General features: G+C 45.1%; 1 protein-coding gene across 5 annotated transcripts in view; it reads right to left on the bottom strand.

Annotated features, from left to right (window-relative positions):
- Positions 1–327: 327 nt before the first annotated feature.
- The window catches only part of uros (uroporphyrinogen III synthase), a 66076-nt gene continuing 48729 nt past the window's right edge, over positions 328–17674 (bottom strand). For all 5 annotated transcript variants that reach the window (XM_072479218.1, XM_072479217.1, XM_072479220.1 and 2 more), the window contains 4 exons: positions 17164–17247; positions 15293–15378; positions 4491–4589; positions 328–2496 (listed from right to left, as the gene is read on the bottom strand). In XM_072479218.1, coding sequence (XP_072335319.1) covers positions 2377–2496; positions 4491–4589; positions 15293–15378; positions 17164–17247 — 389 coding nt within the window. In that variant the 3' untranslated portion in view covers positions 328–2376. The remainder of the gene's footprint in view (positions 2497–4490; positions 4590–15292; positions 15379–17163; positions 17248–17674) is intronic.

Raw genomic sequence — 17674 nt, 5'->3', positions numbered from 1 at the left:
TTGTCAATTTGTAAAATTTCCCACGGATTGCAGTCTGGGGATGCCTCACCCACTGAGTGGCGTAGAATCTGACAGCATCTTCTGGCTCTCTGCGTTATTCTGTGCATGTGTGGACTCCTGAAGTTGCTGTCAGTTTCAGTTGAGTAACAACAGCAAAGCTTCCATTTTCCCCACTGCAAAATCCAGACCATTGTAAAGTATCCAAGGTGCACTTCATGATTCTCTTATCGAACTGATGAACAAATAGCACTTGACAAACTGAATAATAAGACTGTAAGCAATGAGCTAGGTTCATTAAAATTAAGTGAAAGCAAGTGAATATTTCACTTGATTACATGATTTTTAATTTCTCACCATTATGACATAGTCATGGAATGTTTTAAACTGTCCTAGCTGGTTCTACCGTTGGCAAAGCAAATACAAAGAATGTAGACTACAAGCCTGCGGTCTTCTTGGTCCTTTAAAATCCAAACTATATTTGAAAGAGAAATATTGCTCAGGATTAATTAAAAAGTGACACAATGCAAAATAACTGCAGCAATACCAGACTCAAAAGTCAAATTAACTTTTGCAAACATAGCAGATGCTGCTCATTTACCAGACGATTACTGGTCATTCACTAACTTACAGGACAATGTAGAGATGAATGGTAATGGTAAATAAAAATAACCCAGGAATATCTTTGCTCTCGTTGCCATTCCAAAGACAAAACAGAGGCAATGGGTGTGATTTAATTGCCTCACCGCACCAGGCTTGGTGACGCGACAAGGCCGTTGGATCTTGTGAGAGGCCTCTCACAAGATTTGCAATGCTTGAAACACCTTTGAGAGATTTAACAAAATCACGCGAGATGTCATGATCTGGACCATGTCCTCGCTATTAGGCTCATTAAAATATATCTGCGCCACATTCTCCCGAGACCTGAGGACTAACGGCCTCGCCTGGGAGATCTCGCCATGGCGCTGTTTACCTCTGGTTTCCACAAACGTCGACCAGGCGAACCAGCACCTTGGTGGGGGGGTCTCTCAGGCCATTCAAGACCCCTGAATGGTCAGGCTGTGGGCAGGGTGGTACCCTCGCTGATACTCATGCTGATACCCAGGCACCTTGGTACAGCCAGCCTGACAGCTTGGCAGTGCACTTCCAAGTTGCCAGGCTGATAGTGCCCGGATGCCAGGTTGCCCGTGCCAGTGATCAGACTAGGATGCCTTGCTCTTAAGAGGTGGGATGGGGAGACGAGGACCCCATAAGAGGTATGTTGAGTGCAGTGGGGGTCCGGAGACCACGGTGGGGTGGATGAGGGGGGGCCGAAAGGTTGGGGCAGCATTAGAAATTGGTGCCTCAAATGCACTTTCTGCACTGGCGAGCTGAGCTCGTTAGTGCAGGAAATAATGTAAGTGCGACCTCGGCTGGATGTTCCTCACCAAAGCCAACAAAAATGTCAAAGTGCCGTTAAATAGCAATGCAGGTACCGAGGAACACCCCGCAAAACACATCCGAAATGGGACTCTGTTTTTGTCCCGTTATATTGTGCCCCTGAAAACAATTAATCACATCAATCACAGTGGCTGGCTGTAATTTAGAGTTTTACCTTGAATATCAATGCATAGAAGTTGCAAGCTGAATAAGTATAATTTAAATATTTTACCATCAAATTGAATTACATTCTCTTCTGTATGGAGAAATAGTTCATACATAATTCCTTGAAATATTATCTACATCACTCCAAAATTCCTCTTATGATCATAAAATACTGGCAATTATTTTTGTAATAGTACAGCACTACAAGACTTTCACATTAATTTTCTCAAAATTGTCTAGAAAAATATATGTTAAAAGATGGTGTACTGTAAAGGGATTTCTTCTATCTTTGTACCAGTGTTGGGCAGCATGGTGGTGCAGTGGTTAGCACAGCTGCCTCACGATTCGGGTTCGATTCCGGCCCTGGGTCACTGCTCGTATGGAGTTCGTACATTCTCCCCGTGTCAGCGGGGTCTCACCCCCACAACCTAAAAATGTGTAGAGTAGGTGAATTGGCCACGCTAAATTTCCCCTTAATTGGAAAGAAAAATGATTTTGGTACTCTAAATTTTAAAAAAATCTTTGTATCAGTGTGACTAACCAACAAACAAATTCCAATAGATTCACATATATAAATGCTTTTACAAAACCATGTTAAGAAAATACACTGCCACAGATTTTCTTGAACCAATTACAAATTGCTTAAAATCAAAGAGATCTGTCATGATTCTAAAGTGATTTTATAAAGAAAGGAATCACAAAGCTACAATCTAAAGCAAGAATGGATGATAACTAAGTAAATATTTTATCCATAAGAAATAAGCAACTCTTTACAAATATATCCTCTGTGTTTTCTTACAGCACCCTTCTTATGCTAGCTGCCAGATCTTGTGAGGTAGGTTTTTCAGGGGTACAGCTCACAGTCAGTCCCTCTGTTGCCATGGCGTCAGCTGTTGTTGGTCCTATTGCTGCAAACTGTAAAGACAAAAATAAAACAAAATGTCCTAATATAGCTGAAAGAATATAAAATCCGTCACTCTATTTAACTGGTAGTTTAGGAGGAACTACCTGGCAAGGCACATGGTTCAGATAAAAAGGGTCAAGCAAAGATAATTATAGAGAAGCATGAACAACCTGAACAGACATTTAACTTAAAGTGCTTCCTACAAGGGAGCTCATAAATAAGCACTTAGGCAATCCTTTGAGAATGTTCAAAATTTCCTCCATGGTATATCATAAACTGCAAAAGTGCTGGTTTGACACCTGCTCACCCATACAAAAGAAATGGGGAAACTTGCAGACCACCACAGAGCCAGTGGTAACTCAACAAGCATCTGTATGGGGACAGGGGGAAGTGAAAGTGTTGGGAGAAAGTTAGGGGGATGGAGTTCCTGAGACAGAGCACATGTGCATTATCCCTCACAAACACTGTTATTTCTGCTATTGAAATCTAGGGTTTCAATATACAAGGCTTTCATTTTTGTCTTGGAGGTAAAGGTGTTAGCTTAGGAAAACCTTGATGATGGGGATCACATACCTAAGTAGTGGCCAAGTGCCTGTTCCCACATATCACTTGCAAGAGACACTTATAAACAGGCGCTTTCCAAATGGATATACAGATGAGGCACGGATGCTACACATACCTGATCCAGACAGTCCTTAGAAAACTGAAGTGGCAGTTAGGGGACTGTAGCAGTTAGTGCAAGGAAAAAGGTGTATGTTGTTATTACGCCTTGTACTTTTGGAAGCTTCGCCAACTGATTAAGGTCTGCATCTTTTCATATTGTAATCACCTTTCCATGTGAAGACAGTTATCATTAACAAAGAAGACTTCTGGCACTTGCCTTCAGTAGTCCATAGTCCCAGATGACCATAAGCTTTCCCCTTTGAGTGGGGAGAGCTGACTGGTGGTGATTTAACCTGATGATACCCACACATCAGGCAGGGGCAAGATTGAGATCATGAATAACCTCAGTGGTACTGGAACTGAACCCGTGCTGTTGGCCGTGCTCTGCATCACAGACCAGCTGTTCAGCAGACTGAGCTAAACCGTCAATGGGGCACTGAAGGCTGACTAATGTGGTAAATGGCATCAGTGCTGGTTACAAAGGATCTGGGTTTGTAGAATACAAGGTTATGGAAACATCGAGTCAAAAGCAGACTATTCCTGTGGTAGACTTTGTAAAGCAGGCTTGGGGAATGGCATAACTCAAAGATAGTTTCATGTGTGAAGCACAAGTGGTGGAGGCAGGCCTCTTCAGAGATTTCATTAGGTGTGACAATAACTGAAGAATTGGCTCCTAGATTGAGACCAAATGGGTGTCAACACCTGTGGAGCAATCACACCTGTATTGACTGCATTTGCATGAACTCTTCTTCCTTTTGAATAACTGCCATAGTCATGTGAAATAGAACTATGCATGCTAATTAAGCATTTGACATTAACAACAAGGTTGTAGGAAAACTTTGTTGCAAAAAATGGTCTTGCAGTGGGAAACCCAGTAGTATACCCCAGCATCAAATAATTCAGATACAGCTCTGTGAGAAGTACAAAGAAAATACTTTCAATGCAATACTAAACTGTCACGTATATAGCTAAGAATTCATTTTGTAAGAGTCAGACCAAGGGATCCCAGTACTGCTTATTATAAATGAGAAATTTGTGCTGAAAGAGTGAACAACTGAAGGAGATTGCTGATTTTGGTGTGGGATTAACTTGAAAATTGAATAAAATTAAGTGATCTAATACACTGTGGGCTCCAGCTCAAAAAAATTAGAAAATGTTACTGAATTTAATGTATTATGAATCGGAAGCTTGGGCTTGCTTACAGCTTGCTCCCACAGTCCAAGGATAGGCTCTATAAACATGCAATTGTTGAATCGGCCCTACGTTATCCTCCATTATTAGCTTTATTTTGGGGTTAAAATCACTCAAATGGAACATGCGAGGTATTTCACAAAAATAGTACCTTAATTCTATCAATGTATTCTCCTGCCAATTTTTTAATAGTGTGCAGACAAAACTTGACACCAGATGGACTGAAAAAGGTGATACTTTCTGGGATTCCCTTGAAGAAAAATGGAAAATAGATTAAAGCTTTTTACTCGTCAGTTTCAAACATTGAAATTTCAACAGAAAGTAAATCACTTGCTGGTAACATTCACGCTATCCCCAACAAGAGAAAATCATTGAATCTCCCGCTAACAACATCCTGGAGGTTACCATTGACCAGAAACTGAACTGGACTAGCCATATAAATATTGTGGCTACAATACGAAGCCAGGTCTTGGAATCCTGCTGCGAGTCACCTCCTGTCCACCATCTACAAGGTACAAGTCAGAACTGTGATGGAAGACTCTCCATTTGCCTGGATGAGTCGGTAGCACTTCTGCCTCACAGCACCAGGGACCCAGGTTCAAATCTGATCTTGGATGACTGTGTGAAGTTTACACGTCCTTCTCGTGGGTGGGTTTCTTCAAGGTGCTCCGGTTTCCTCCCACAGTCCAATGATGTGCAGGTTAGGTGGATTGGCAGTGCTAAATTGTCCCTTAGGGTCCAAAGATTAGGTGGGATTAGAGGGATAGGGTGGGGGATTGCGCCTGGATAGGGTGCTCTTTCAGTGGGTTAGCGGTGACTTGATGGGCCGAATAGTCTCCTTCTGCAGTGTAGGGATTCTATGATTCTATGAGTGCAGCTCTTACAGTACTCAGGAAGCTGGACATCATCCAGGACAAAGCAACCACTTGGTTGCCCCATACACAAACATTCATTCCCTCCACCACTGACAAACAGTGGGAGCAGTATGTACCATCTACAATATGCACTACAGGCTCTTTAGGCAGCACCTTCCAAACCTGCGACTGCTACCATCTGGAAGGACAAGGGTAGCAGACGCATGGGAACACCACCACCAGGAAGATTCCCTTCAAGACACTCACCATCTTGACTTGGAAATGTATCACTGTTCCTTCACTTTTGCTGGGTCCAAGTCCTGGGACTCCCTGCCTAACAACGCTATTGGTGTACCAACACCACAGGGAGCACAGCGGTTCAAGAAGGCATCTCACCATCACCTTCTCAAGGGCAATTGGGGATGGGCAATAAGTGCTGGCCTAGCTGGTGACATCAACATCCCCGAAATGAATAAAATCAAAACTAACATAAATCTTACATCAATTATCCTAATCAGTGAATAAAATGAACAGTGTTGTTTTTGCCATTATAAATGTACTAGAATATCTGGGTGACATTGGGCCGTAACTTCTGAGTTCCCCAGCTTTGGATTTGGTGTACTGGGGAATCCCTCTTTGATATTCCCAGGCAGAGTTAATACTTCCCTTAAAACTGTGGATGGCCTTGATAATGAGGCGTTCCGAGGACTTGCGATGCAGCATGTAGTGGAGTGGCCGCACATGGAGGAGCTCCCGCCAGGATTGCAATCTTATCCATTTTGAGCTTGGAACTTGCACCCAAAACTTTCTAATTTGTTTGTTTAAGCCCCCTACAGCAAGGGGATGCGGAATAGGTATCAAACCAGATACCAAAAGAAGAAAGAAACCACTTCAAAATCGGAGACCTCGAGTGCATTGAGTGAAAATAAAATGGCAGCAGAGACAATCACAGTGCTAGGTGCCACTCCATTAACCATGGAGATTTTGGCTGCTGAGTCACAGATGCTGCACAGAGAAGTTTGGGGGGATCTTGAGAAGGCGATTTCCTCGATCCGAGGGGCCCTTGCCAAGAAGACAAGATGGTGAAGCAGCAGGGTGCGGAGCTGCAGCAGGTAAGGGTTCTCTGTCAAGGCAGATCGACCAGAATACTGGCAGGGGAGTGGAAATGGCAAAAGTGGCGACCTATAATAAGATTCTGAAGGCTAGGATAGATGACCTCAAAAATCAGTCGAGAAGTCAGAATTTGAGAGTGGTTGGATTGCCGGTGGGGTTGGAGGGCCCAAATCCTGACAACATTAATGCCGCAGGTGCTTTGGAAGATGGTGAGGAAGGAGGTAATAGCGCCCCCACCCACACAGCTTTTAAAAAAGCTAAGGTGGTACCGTATCGCAAGAAAGTTCGGTTTGGCACGATTTACTTTGCACGTGTTTAGGTGGCCTACGAGAATGAACATCATCACTTGAGACCCCAGAGGAAGTTGAGGCATTCATTCAAAGGAAGGGACTGGGGTTGAAATAATTGTATCCGAATTGAAGGGAACGAGTTTCGAAAGGGGGGAGGTGTCGCTTGGGTTTTTTTTGTCTTTTTTTCTATTTGTCTGTTCATTCTTAATCATGATTGAAGAGGCATAGGTGGGGCTGTTTGTTGCTTTATATAAGAAGTTTACTGTTTTTCTTGTTCTTACTTGGAATTTGTAAATCGGTTGTGGACGAAAGGGGCTAGTTTGGTACTTCGGAATTTTGGTATCCACCCTTCCTGGAGGGTTGCTGGACTGCCTCACAGAACGTGAATGACTGACCGGTCCAGTGGGAGAGGGGGTGGACATTTCCCCTATTTGGCTGGCCTCATGGAATGTGAGGGGGTTCAGTGGCCCGGTTAAGAGATCTAGGCTGTTTACGCAGCTTAAGACTTTGAAGGCTGATGTGCTGCTGCTACAAGAGACCATTTGCAAATAGGAGACCAGATAGGATTATGGAGGGGCTGGGTGGGGCAAGTGTTTTATTCAGGGATCGATGGCAGGGCCCGGGGACTGCGACCCTGATCAGCAGGAGGGTAGCGTTCTCAGCGCGAAGGATTTTGACAGCGCTGAATGGGAGGTATGTTATGGTCAGTGGGCTGTTAGCGGGTGCAGACACAACTTTCACTAATATATTGCTGTCGCTGATCTCAGATTTGGATTTATACTGATCATGGGACTTCAATTGCGTTTTGGACCCACAACTGGATAAATTGAGACCTAAGGTACTAACACCTTCTGGGATGGCGAAGGCTATGTTGACCTTCATGGAGCAGATGGGGAGAGCTGACCCTTGGAGAACCTGAGGGAGAAGGCTTTCTCATTCTTCTCTCAGGTCCACCAGGTTTATCCTAGGATTGACGTTTTTGTGAGAGGTAGGTCCTTGCTAGGGGTGGTGGAGTCAGGTTACTCAGAAACAATATGAAGACATGATGGTTGGTTCGAGTCCTGCTCAGCACCCTCTTTGGAGGTTTGATACTTCGCTGTTGGCGGATAACGGTTTGTGCGAGAGGATCTCCTGTCATCGAGGAATATTTGAGCTTTAATAGGAGTGAGGACATTTCCTCTTCCATGTTAGAGGTGCTGAAGGTGGTCGTCAGAGGGGTGATTATCTCCTTTAAGATGCTTAAGGAAAAGAGCAAAAGGGCAGAGAGGCAGAGATTAGCGGATGCCATCTTAGAGGTAGACCGTGAATACTTGATCAGACACCGGAATTGCTGGCTTTTGGAAGAAGCCACAGTTGGAGTTTGGGCTTCTATCTACGGACAGGGTGTGTGCTTGCTGCAATGTTCGCTGGCGGCTCTTTATGAACACGGAGAAGGGCTAGTCGCTTGCTAGCCCAGCAGCTGAGGCAGCAGGCAGCCTCTCAGGAAATAGTGCCAGTCAAGGATAGGGTTGACTGGTTTTCACCCCACCCAAGATAAATGGGGCATTCGAAGCATTCTATCGGAACCTGTATGAGTCGGAACCCCCGGAGGATGAGTCATCAATGTGAGAGGTTTTAGACGTTTGGCCTTTCCGGTAGTGGAGCAAGAGGGGACGGAGGATTTGGAAGTTCCTCAGACTCTGGTGGAGACTAAGGAGGGTATGAGTTTGATGCAGCCAGGGAAGGCGCTGGGATCGGACACGTTCCCGATGAACTTTTACAAAAGGTTTGCTGGATTGCTGACCCCGTGCTGCTTGAGATGTTTGAGGACTCTCTGACTCGAGGATGTTGTCAGCCTATTTAGTGCAGGCGACAATCTCCTTGATATTAAAGGAGGATAAAGACCCGGTGGAGTATGCGTTGTAGCGCCCCATCTCTTTGTTGAATGCAGATGCAAAGTTGCGAGTGAAGGTATTCATGAGGCGTATGAGTCCTGGCATCCAGTCACCATTTCGGAAGAGCAGACGGGATTTATCAAGGGGAGCCAACTGTCGGCCAATGTCTGAAGGCTGCTCAAGGGGGTTCTGCCCCCCTCTCCATCTACTGAAATGGAGGTGATTATTTCTCTGGATGCAGAGAAATTCAATAGGATAGAATGAAACTATTTATTTGAGGTCTTGGGCAGGTTTGGCTTTGGACCTAAGTTTATATCCTGGATCAAGCTTTTGTATAGAGCTCCCACTGCAGAGTCCATACAAATGATTTAAACTCAATGTACTTCTGACTGGGAAGGAGAACGAGACAGGGATTTCCATTGTCTCTCCTATGGTTTGCACTGGCTATTGAGCCTCTGGCAGTCCTACTGAGGTCATCCGCAAAGTGGAGGAGAATAGATAGAAGTGGAAGGAAGCATAACGTGTCCTTATATGCGGATGACCTGTTATATGCGACAGACCCTCTCTCCAGTGCAGAGGGAATAATGGAACTGCTCGAGAGGTTTGGTTCCTTTTTGGGGTACAGACTGAACCTGAGGTAAAAGTGAGTGCTTTCCGGTGAATCCCCCAGGAAGGGGAGCCGACTTGTGGAAGTTGCCTTTTCGCCTGGCCAGGTACAACTTTCGTTAACTGCAAGTCTGGGTGACCCACGACTGGTCCTCGTTAGGGAAGCCCTAAATTTTGGGGTCCTGGTTGGAGCAGTGAAGGAGGACCTGAAGAGATGGGATAGCCTCCCTCTGACTTTGGCTGGAAGGATCCAATAGATCCAAAATGAATATCCTACCAAGATTTCTGTTTTTGTTTCAGTGCCTTCCAACTTTCCTTTCAAAGTTTTTTTTACAGGATAATCTCGTCTTATATTCGTCGATCTATTGGAATTTTCACACTTTGAAAAAAAAATCAAGTATCTAATGAGAGGGCCGGCTGAAAGGTTCTACTTCATGTGGCAGCTGCTTACTTCCTTTTGGATGGATTTGTTTATTGTCACGTGTACCGAGGTACAGTGAAAAGTATTTTTCTGCGAGCAGCTCAACAGATCATTAAGTACATGAGAAGAAAAGGGAATAAAAGAAAATACATAATAGGGCAACACAACATATACAATGTAACTATATAAGCACTGACATCGGATGAAGCATACAGGGTGTAGTGTTAATGAGGTCAGTCCATAAGAGGGTCATTTAGGAGCCTGGTGACAGTGGGGAAGAAGCAGTTTTTGAGTCTGTTCGTGCGTGTTCCCAGACTTCTGTATCTCCTGCCCGACGGAAGAAGTTGGAAGAGTGAGTAAGCCGGATGGGAGGGATCTTTGATTATGCTGCCCGCTTTCCCCAGGCAGCGGGAGGTGTAGATGGAGTCAATGGATGGTAGGCAGGTTTGTGTGATGGACTGGGCGGTGTTCACGACTCTCTGAAGTTTCTTGCGGTTCTGGGCCGAGCAGTTGCCATACCAGGCTGTGATGCAGCCCGAAAGGATGCTTTCTATGGTGCATCTGTAAAAGTTGGTAAGGGTTAATGTGGACTTGCCGAATATCCTTAGTTTCCTGAGGAAGTATAGGCGCTGTTGTGCTTTCTTGGTGGTAGCGTCGACGTGGGTGGACCAGGACAGACTTTTGGAGTTGTGCACCCCTAGGAATTTGAAACTGCTAACCATCTCCACCTCGGACCCGTTGATGCTGACAGGGGTGTGTACAGTACTTTGCTTCCTGAAGTCAATTACCAGCTCTTTAGTTTTGCTGGCATTGAGGGAGAGATTGTTGTCACTATACCACTCCACTAGATTCTCTATCTCCCTCCTGTATTCGGACTCGTCGTTATTCGCGATCCGGCCCACTATGGTCGTATCGTCAGCAAACTTGTAGATGGAGTTGGAACCAAGTTTTGCCACGCAGTCGTGTGTGTACAGGGAGTAGAGTAGGGGGCCAAGTACACAGCCTTGCGGGGCGCCAGTGTTGAGGACTATTGTGGAGGAGGTGTTGTTGTTCATTCTTACTGATTGTGGTCTGTTGGTCAGAAAATCAAGGATCCAGTTGCAGAGTGGGGAGCCAAGTCCTAGGTTTTGGAGCTTTGATATGAGCTTGGCTGGGATTATGGTGTTGAAGGTGGAGCTGTAGTCAATAAATAGGAGTCTAATGTAGGAGTCCTTGTTTTCGAGATGCTCTAGGGATGAGTGTAGGGCCAGGGAAATGGTGTCTGATGTGGACCGGTTGCAGCGGTATGCGAATTGCAGTGGATCAAGGCGTTCTGGGAGTATGGAGGTGATGCGCTTCATGATCAACCTCTCGAAGCACTTCATTACGACTGAAGTCAGGGCCACTGGTTTTTCAGAGAGTTGATCACCATCAGATGCTATGGGAGCTGGCGGAGGGAGGAAGGGCATTAGGGATTGTTTGTTGTTTCTTTTGGGTTTGTGGGGGGTGGATGAAAAAGTTGGAATATTGTTAACTGTTGTACATAAATGGTTGTAATGGTGTTATTCTGAAAAATTGTTAACAAAATATATTTTGAAAAACTGAAGTGGGGTGACGGGTTGGCCGGCAAGGGATATTTTTTGTATATTGTATGAATCTGATTGAATATTTTGTATGTCTGTAAACTTGAAATTTGAATAAAAATATTTTTTTTAAACTGTGGAATGCCCATGAACAGATTAAACATTTTAATGCTAATATTGTGAAGTTGTTGTTTGAGGGTTAGTTTGATTTGTGTCAGATCGAGTGAAAATGTAACAAATTTACTTATTATTATTAAAGAAACAGTGGTCAGAATTTTCTGGTTGTTCACTAGAGGCACAGTTCTCTGGTCCCGCCGGCAGGGCACCCCCACCCGCAGGTTTTCCGGTGGCATGGAGTGCCTTCAATGGGAATTCCCATTGACAGCAGCAGGAGCAGAGAATCCCGCCGCCAGTGAACGGCGCGCTGCCTCCCGCTGCAGAGAAACATGTGGCTGGGAGGCTGGACAATCCTGCCCAGTAACTCTTTTATGCACTCGCATCTGTGACCAATGCCCAGTAACGCATGATCCTGGTATTAAAGTATTTTCTGTTCTGTTACATCCTTGCCAAGAAATAATTAATATGGAATGCAGACATTTACTTCATTCCCAAATGTTGATTTATCTTATAAAAAGTGGCATTAATTCCCTGAAGGCAACTGGCAAAGTGAGATTTTGCATAAAAGTTCATCTTTTTATGAAGTCTCCAGAATTGGTCTGTCAATGTCAAATACTTTGGAGGAAGGACAACCACAACTCCAGAAACCAAAGCCAAGTTGATCGAAGTTCTAGAACTCACCACTAACCTAGGTGCTAGTAAGAACGCTGGGCGCGATTCTCTGAAATGGAGACAGAGTGTTCGCACCGTCCTGAACGCTGTTGAGGTTCACGACGGTGCGAAACGGCCCCTATCCCGACCGCTTCAGGGCCCGAAAATGGGCTAGGAGCGGCACCGTGTCATTTACGCGCGCCAGGCCTTTGTGCCGCATAAAGGCGGCGCCGCATACATGACACGGCCAGCGCCGCATAACTGGCGTCACCCGCGCATGCGTGGTTGCCGTCCTCCCCGAGTCCGCCCCGTAAGAAGATGTCCGACGGATCTTGCGGGGCTGCGGAAGGAGGTCCTCCTTCAGAGAGGCCGGCCCGACGATCGGTGGGCACTGATCGCGGGCCAGACCCCATTTGAGGCCCCCCGGTGCAGGATCCCCCCTCCCCCTGCAGGCCGCCCCCCAGCGTTCCCGCGCTGTTCTCGCCGTCAGCGACCAGGTGTAGATGGCGCCGGGGGGAACCCGCCGTTTTGGGCAGGCCGCTCGGCCCATCCGGCACTGAGAATCATGGGGGTACCGGTGAATTGCCATTTTGGCTGTCTCGGGCGATTCACTGGACTGCGCCGTGCAAAACGCGATTGTGCCGATCTGGCCGCTTCCGTGAATCGCGGGAGGGCGTCGGACCGGCGTTGCGGGAAAATTTGGCGACCCAGGTGATTCTCTGAAACGTCGCGGGAGCAGAGAATCGCGCCTGCTCTGTCTCGACAATGGTGTGATTTAAAATCATGTTAACTTCTGGAATTTGAGTTACATTCATGGTGTAACCTGGGATAGCCCTCTTAATGGAAAGTCTGATAAGTTTTTAAAAGGAATTGAATTCCCAGTGACCAATTTAAAGGATTCGAATAATATTCCAAATTTTAAGACTTTTAGTACAAATATCAAATTAAATAAACATCAATTAAACATTATTTAGTAGACAACCAATACACTAAACTACAGATAATGTTCCTTATTGGATTTTTAAATACTCAAAAACCCCGTACCACATTTATTTATTACGGAAAACTCTCCACAGAATTGCAGTCTTTATAAGTTTCAGCAGCTTCCAATAGGCTCGCTTCTTTCTGTTCCACTGAGTCATAATAGCCATTGACCATCAAAATCCTTTCCCTCAGTCTTCCGCACAGAGGCGTAGCTCACTCCGATAATTCTTTTCCCCGACCATACCAAGCCTAATCTTCCAGTGTACTTAAATGTCCATGGGTTCTGTCTCTTCAGCCAGAGAGTATCGTCCCACCCACATTCTGTCTGGTAGCTAACAGAGAAACAGCCACTTTCCCTCTGCTGACCTCAACAACTGCTGTCCTCGTGCCTCTATTTGGGACTGTCCCTCTCTTTGTGATTGCGTCTTTTAAATCAAACTGCTTGAGAGTCTATAGGTTTACTCATTGCAAAGCCACCTGCGCTGTCCTCTGTTCTAACATATTACATTTGGTATGTGGATTTCAATGGCACTTCACCTGGGCCCAATGTATCTATGGTAATTAGGTCACATTGGCAGGAAGTCACATTTTTACCTTGAATTAAAACAGACGGTTTAAAAAATCTTAGAAAACCGTGCATTCTTAACAATTGTATTAAAGCATTTAACCTAATCCCCAGGAACACATCAGTACACAATTCAAACATGTATCAGAATACCTCAGGTTCAACAAAGAAGTGATGCAAATATTATCGACAGTTGGAGTACCTTGGACAGGAATGTGAAATTATTGGCACCAATATAGGTCAATATAAAGAATTTAGCAATCTATATTTTTGGGTCTTGGGCTGCTCATTCGTATTTGCATTGAGAGCATTAATAGTAATCCACTTGTGTACTGGAGTTACACATAGTCCAGACTTGATCATTTTTTTTATTATGTGGTAAGCTATTATGTTGAACCACTGAAAGCCATGTGGTATAGGCATGGCCACAGTGCTGTTAGGAAGTTCCAGGATTTTGACCCAGTGACAGTGAAGGAATGGCAAAATAGTTCCAAGCCAGGATGGTGTGTGGCTTGGAGCAGAACTTGCAGGTGTGTTCCCATGCACCTGCTGCTTCTGCCCTTCTAGTTGCTAGAGGTGGCAGGATTGAAAGGTGCTGTCGAAGGAGTCTTGATGAGATGCTTCAGTGCATCTTGTGCACACTGCTGCCACCGTGATGGAGGAAGTAAAGACGGAAGATGGGGTGCCAATCAAGTTCCCTGAAGGACGTAAGTCAACCAACCTTTTGATTTAGTGCATTTCATGGTAATTCTTCCCTGATACTTGTCAGGAAAGCAGAGGTAATTTTAACTGATCTAGATTTACATTGTTATATATTAGAAATAAGGTATAGATTTAAGCCCGTTTAATTTAGTGGTTCTGTAAGGAAGGGTAAACCTATAGATAGATTCATGTTATATACAGGTGTTTGCATCTGGAGGTTTTGGTTTCAGTTAAAACTGTGTTTCTATTTTGCTGAGTTTACGGTGTGAAAATGAATAAAAGCTTGGAGAAGGAGAGATGTCGCTTCGCACCCAGAGGCACCTCTAGGATGGGAAGGCTTCTTTATAAGTGTGTTTAACTGAATTCATAGCAGTTGATGACAGGAAGCTAGATGGTAAGTAATTGTCAGAAGAAAAGCATTACGATTGAGTAATGGTTAAGGAAGCTGGTGCCAGAAACCTAATGAATATGAGTTTCCAGGAAGTCTGAAGTTAAAAGAACAGAGGAAACAAGAACTGGAATAGGGGGCGTCATTCTCCGACCCCCCGCCGGGTCGGAGAATTGCCGGGGGCTGCCGTGAATCCCGCCCCCGCCGGTTGCCGAAGTCTCCAGCACCGGAGATTCGGCGGGGGCGGGAATCGTGCCGCGCCGGTTGGCGGGCCCCCCCCGCTCGATTCTCCGGCCCGGATGGGCCGAAGTCCCATCGACAAATTGCCTGTCCCGCCGGCGTAAATTAAGGCACCTATTTACCGGCGGGACAAGGCGGCGTGGGCGGGCTCCGGGGTCCTGGGGGGGGCGCGGGGCGATCTGACCCCGGGGGGTGCCCCCACGGTGGCCTGGCCCGTGATCGGGGCCCACCGATCCGCGGGCGGGCCTGTGCCGTGGGGGCACTCTTTCCCTTCCGCCTCCGCCACAGTCTCCACCATGGCGGAGGCGGAAGAGACTCCCTCCACTGCGCATGCGCGGGAAACTTCATTGGGATGGTGTGGGAAGACTGAGTCGCGTGGGGTAATGTCTATTTAATTGTTATTGTATATTCTCTTTTTGCACTATGTTAATGTTCACCCTAGTTTGTTTTGTCATTATTGTTATTACTGTTTTATTATGAAAAATTTAGCAAAACCATAATGAAAATACTTAAAATAATATATGTAACAGAATATCATTTTGTGTGCTCTAAATAGACATGGTGGAATATGACCTAAATCACATACCTGTTCTGAAAAATAATCATTCAAAGCTTTCTGGAAGCAAGGATGCTGAGATGTCTGATAGACAGTTATGCTCTCCAAAGGCACACCTGAAATTAGTGCAGACTTTGCTCAATACTTATTTTTGTTCCATATTTACAAATGTAAAAGCTCTAATGATGCACATCATCCCTTTGTGTGCAGTGTTCTCTATAGGAATACCAAGCGATCCAGTGAACATTATTCTTTTAATACCAATGATAATCTTGCATTAGCAAGATTGATACTTAGCAAGTTTACAAGACACTTACGACAACAAAAATTTAGAGAACAATTCTAAGAAATCTACCTGGGATAGAGTGGCAGGCAGAAGAAATAAAGGGCAGGATTTAACTAAACGGGAACAAAGTCACATAGCGATCACGTTCAGCCATGTGTTTACCGGCCCTCGCATGCCAAGAAACACACTATTAAACCGAGTTAGATAGGGAGCCCTAGCGTGGAACACGCAGCTGAGGCCGCACATAGCCCTATTTTGTGCACTGAGGTGCTACGCTCGCTGGAATTCCTCAGTGTATGGAGAGATCGGGACGCCATTTAAAAATGGCGTCTCGAACTCTGGAGCCCCCGAAGCAACCCCAGAACCCCCCCCAACTCCCAACGCACTATGGAAGGGTCCCCCAGGCCTGCCCGCACTCCCTCCAACACCCACACAGGGCACCCCCAAGCAAGATCGCCATCGCGCAAAAAATGCCAGCTTGGCACCTTGGCAGTGTCAGCCTGGAACCCTGGCAGTGTCACTGACAGATGGCTGTGCCCGGGTAGCACCAGCAGTGCTAGAGTAGAACCCTGCACAAAGGGCATACACCTGCGGCCCTCCAATCCTCTGGTAGACCTTCAAGAGTGCTGTTCGTCTGGTCCCCATTTGCGGACACCAGTACTGGACAGCGCTCGCTCAAGGTCTCTGAAGCGAAGGGGTTCTATCCCAACGCCTTAGGTACCTCGGGAAACTACGCATTAAAGTGAGACTAGCTTTAATATGCAGATTTGCCAAAATGTGATCCCAATGGGTGGGATTTACATCGCAACGTCTCGCGAGATTGTGTTAGATCTCGCAAGGCATTGCATGCTGGCTAGATCCCGAGAGTGGGGTCTCCCGGCTTCTATTGGCCATGCTGCGCCACGGCGAGCTGCTTTTCGGGCGTAGCGTGGCTGTTCGATCGTGCCCAAAAGCGTTCAATGTGCAAGGCCATAGGGAATGGGAATGGGACAAGTTAAGAAACAAAAGATGTGTCAAGAGGAGGTGTCAATGGCAGGACCATGAATGGCTAAAGCAAAGGAAATGGTTGGATCTAGTCTGATTGGGATGAATGACCTGTGTCTGCGCTGTTCCTCAAGCTTGTGTTGAGCTTCACTGAAACACTGCAGGAGGCCAGAAAGGTCAGAATGGGAGAAAGGTAGAGAATTAAAATGACAGGTGACTGGAAGCCTGGAATCATACTTGCAAACTGAACAAAAGTGTTCCGTAAAGTGGATATGTTTTCTATGTTTGTTCTCTCTAATGTAGAAGAAACCATATTGTGAGCAGATAGGTAGAAATTTACGCTGTTAATGTATATTATTTTCTGAACAGATTGATATTATAAATATGCAACATTGTGTTTAAAAAAGACAATAAATGTATAGCTGGTTGATCTGCATCAGAAAAAATAAGTATGGTAACATTTTTTAATTGAAACTAATGGGTTTTGGTGAAATGTCACATCTGAAACATTAACCTCTCACTTTTCTTAAGATGCTAATTGCTATGCTGTGCTTTTCCAGCATTTTCTATTTTCATTACACATCTTCAATATGAAATTATTTTCTTTTTACCTCAGAAAATTAATACGTACTGTTTTCTTTTAGATATTTGGGAAGTATCTCTCTTTTTAGTGTACCACACGGAAACAGAAGAGGCAGGGAATTTGAAGATTCTTCTGCAGAAAGCAGGACAATTAAAACAACAAGGGTCTAACACATTACTTCTCTGTGCAAGACAATAAGAATCACATTTAATATTGTAAAAGATGTGTACAAAAAAAAATCAAAAAACATCCACTAGAAAGTTCAGACTTATACGGTCTGATTGGCTGAATGACTTGTTTCTGCACTGTATTTTCGATGACATGTTGCATAGATCTATGCAACGGGCGTAGTGTGGCCATTCGATCGTGCCCAAAAGCATTCAATGTGTGAGGCCATAATATAAAGTAATATTTTTGTATAACTGCCAGATCAAATCTACAAATTTCTGCTTGACTCTTACCAATAATTTATTACTCACATCTGTAATATGTGATATATATTTTATGAGGTCTAACATTGCCAGTTACATGTGAATAAGAAATTATTTCAGGTATACAG

Source organism: Scyliorhinus torazame, chromosome 16, assembly GCF_047496885.1.
Source record: "Scyliorhinus torazame isolate Kashiwa2021f chromosome 16, sScyTor2.1, whole genome shotgun sequence".
NCBI lineage: Eukaryota > Metazoa > Chordata > Chondrichthyes > Carcharhiniformes > Scyliorhinidae > Scyliorhinus > Scyliorhinus torazame.
Note: the sequence above shows the minus strand (reverse complement) of the source record. Positions and strands in the feature narration are given on the sequence as shown.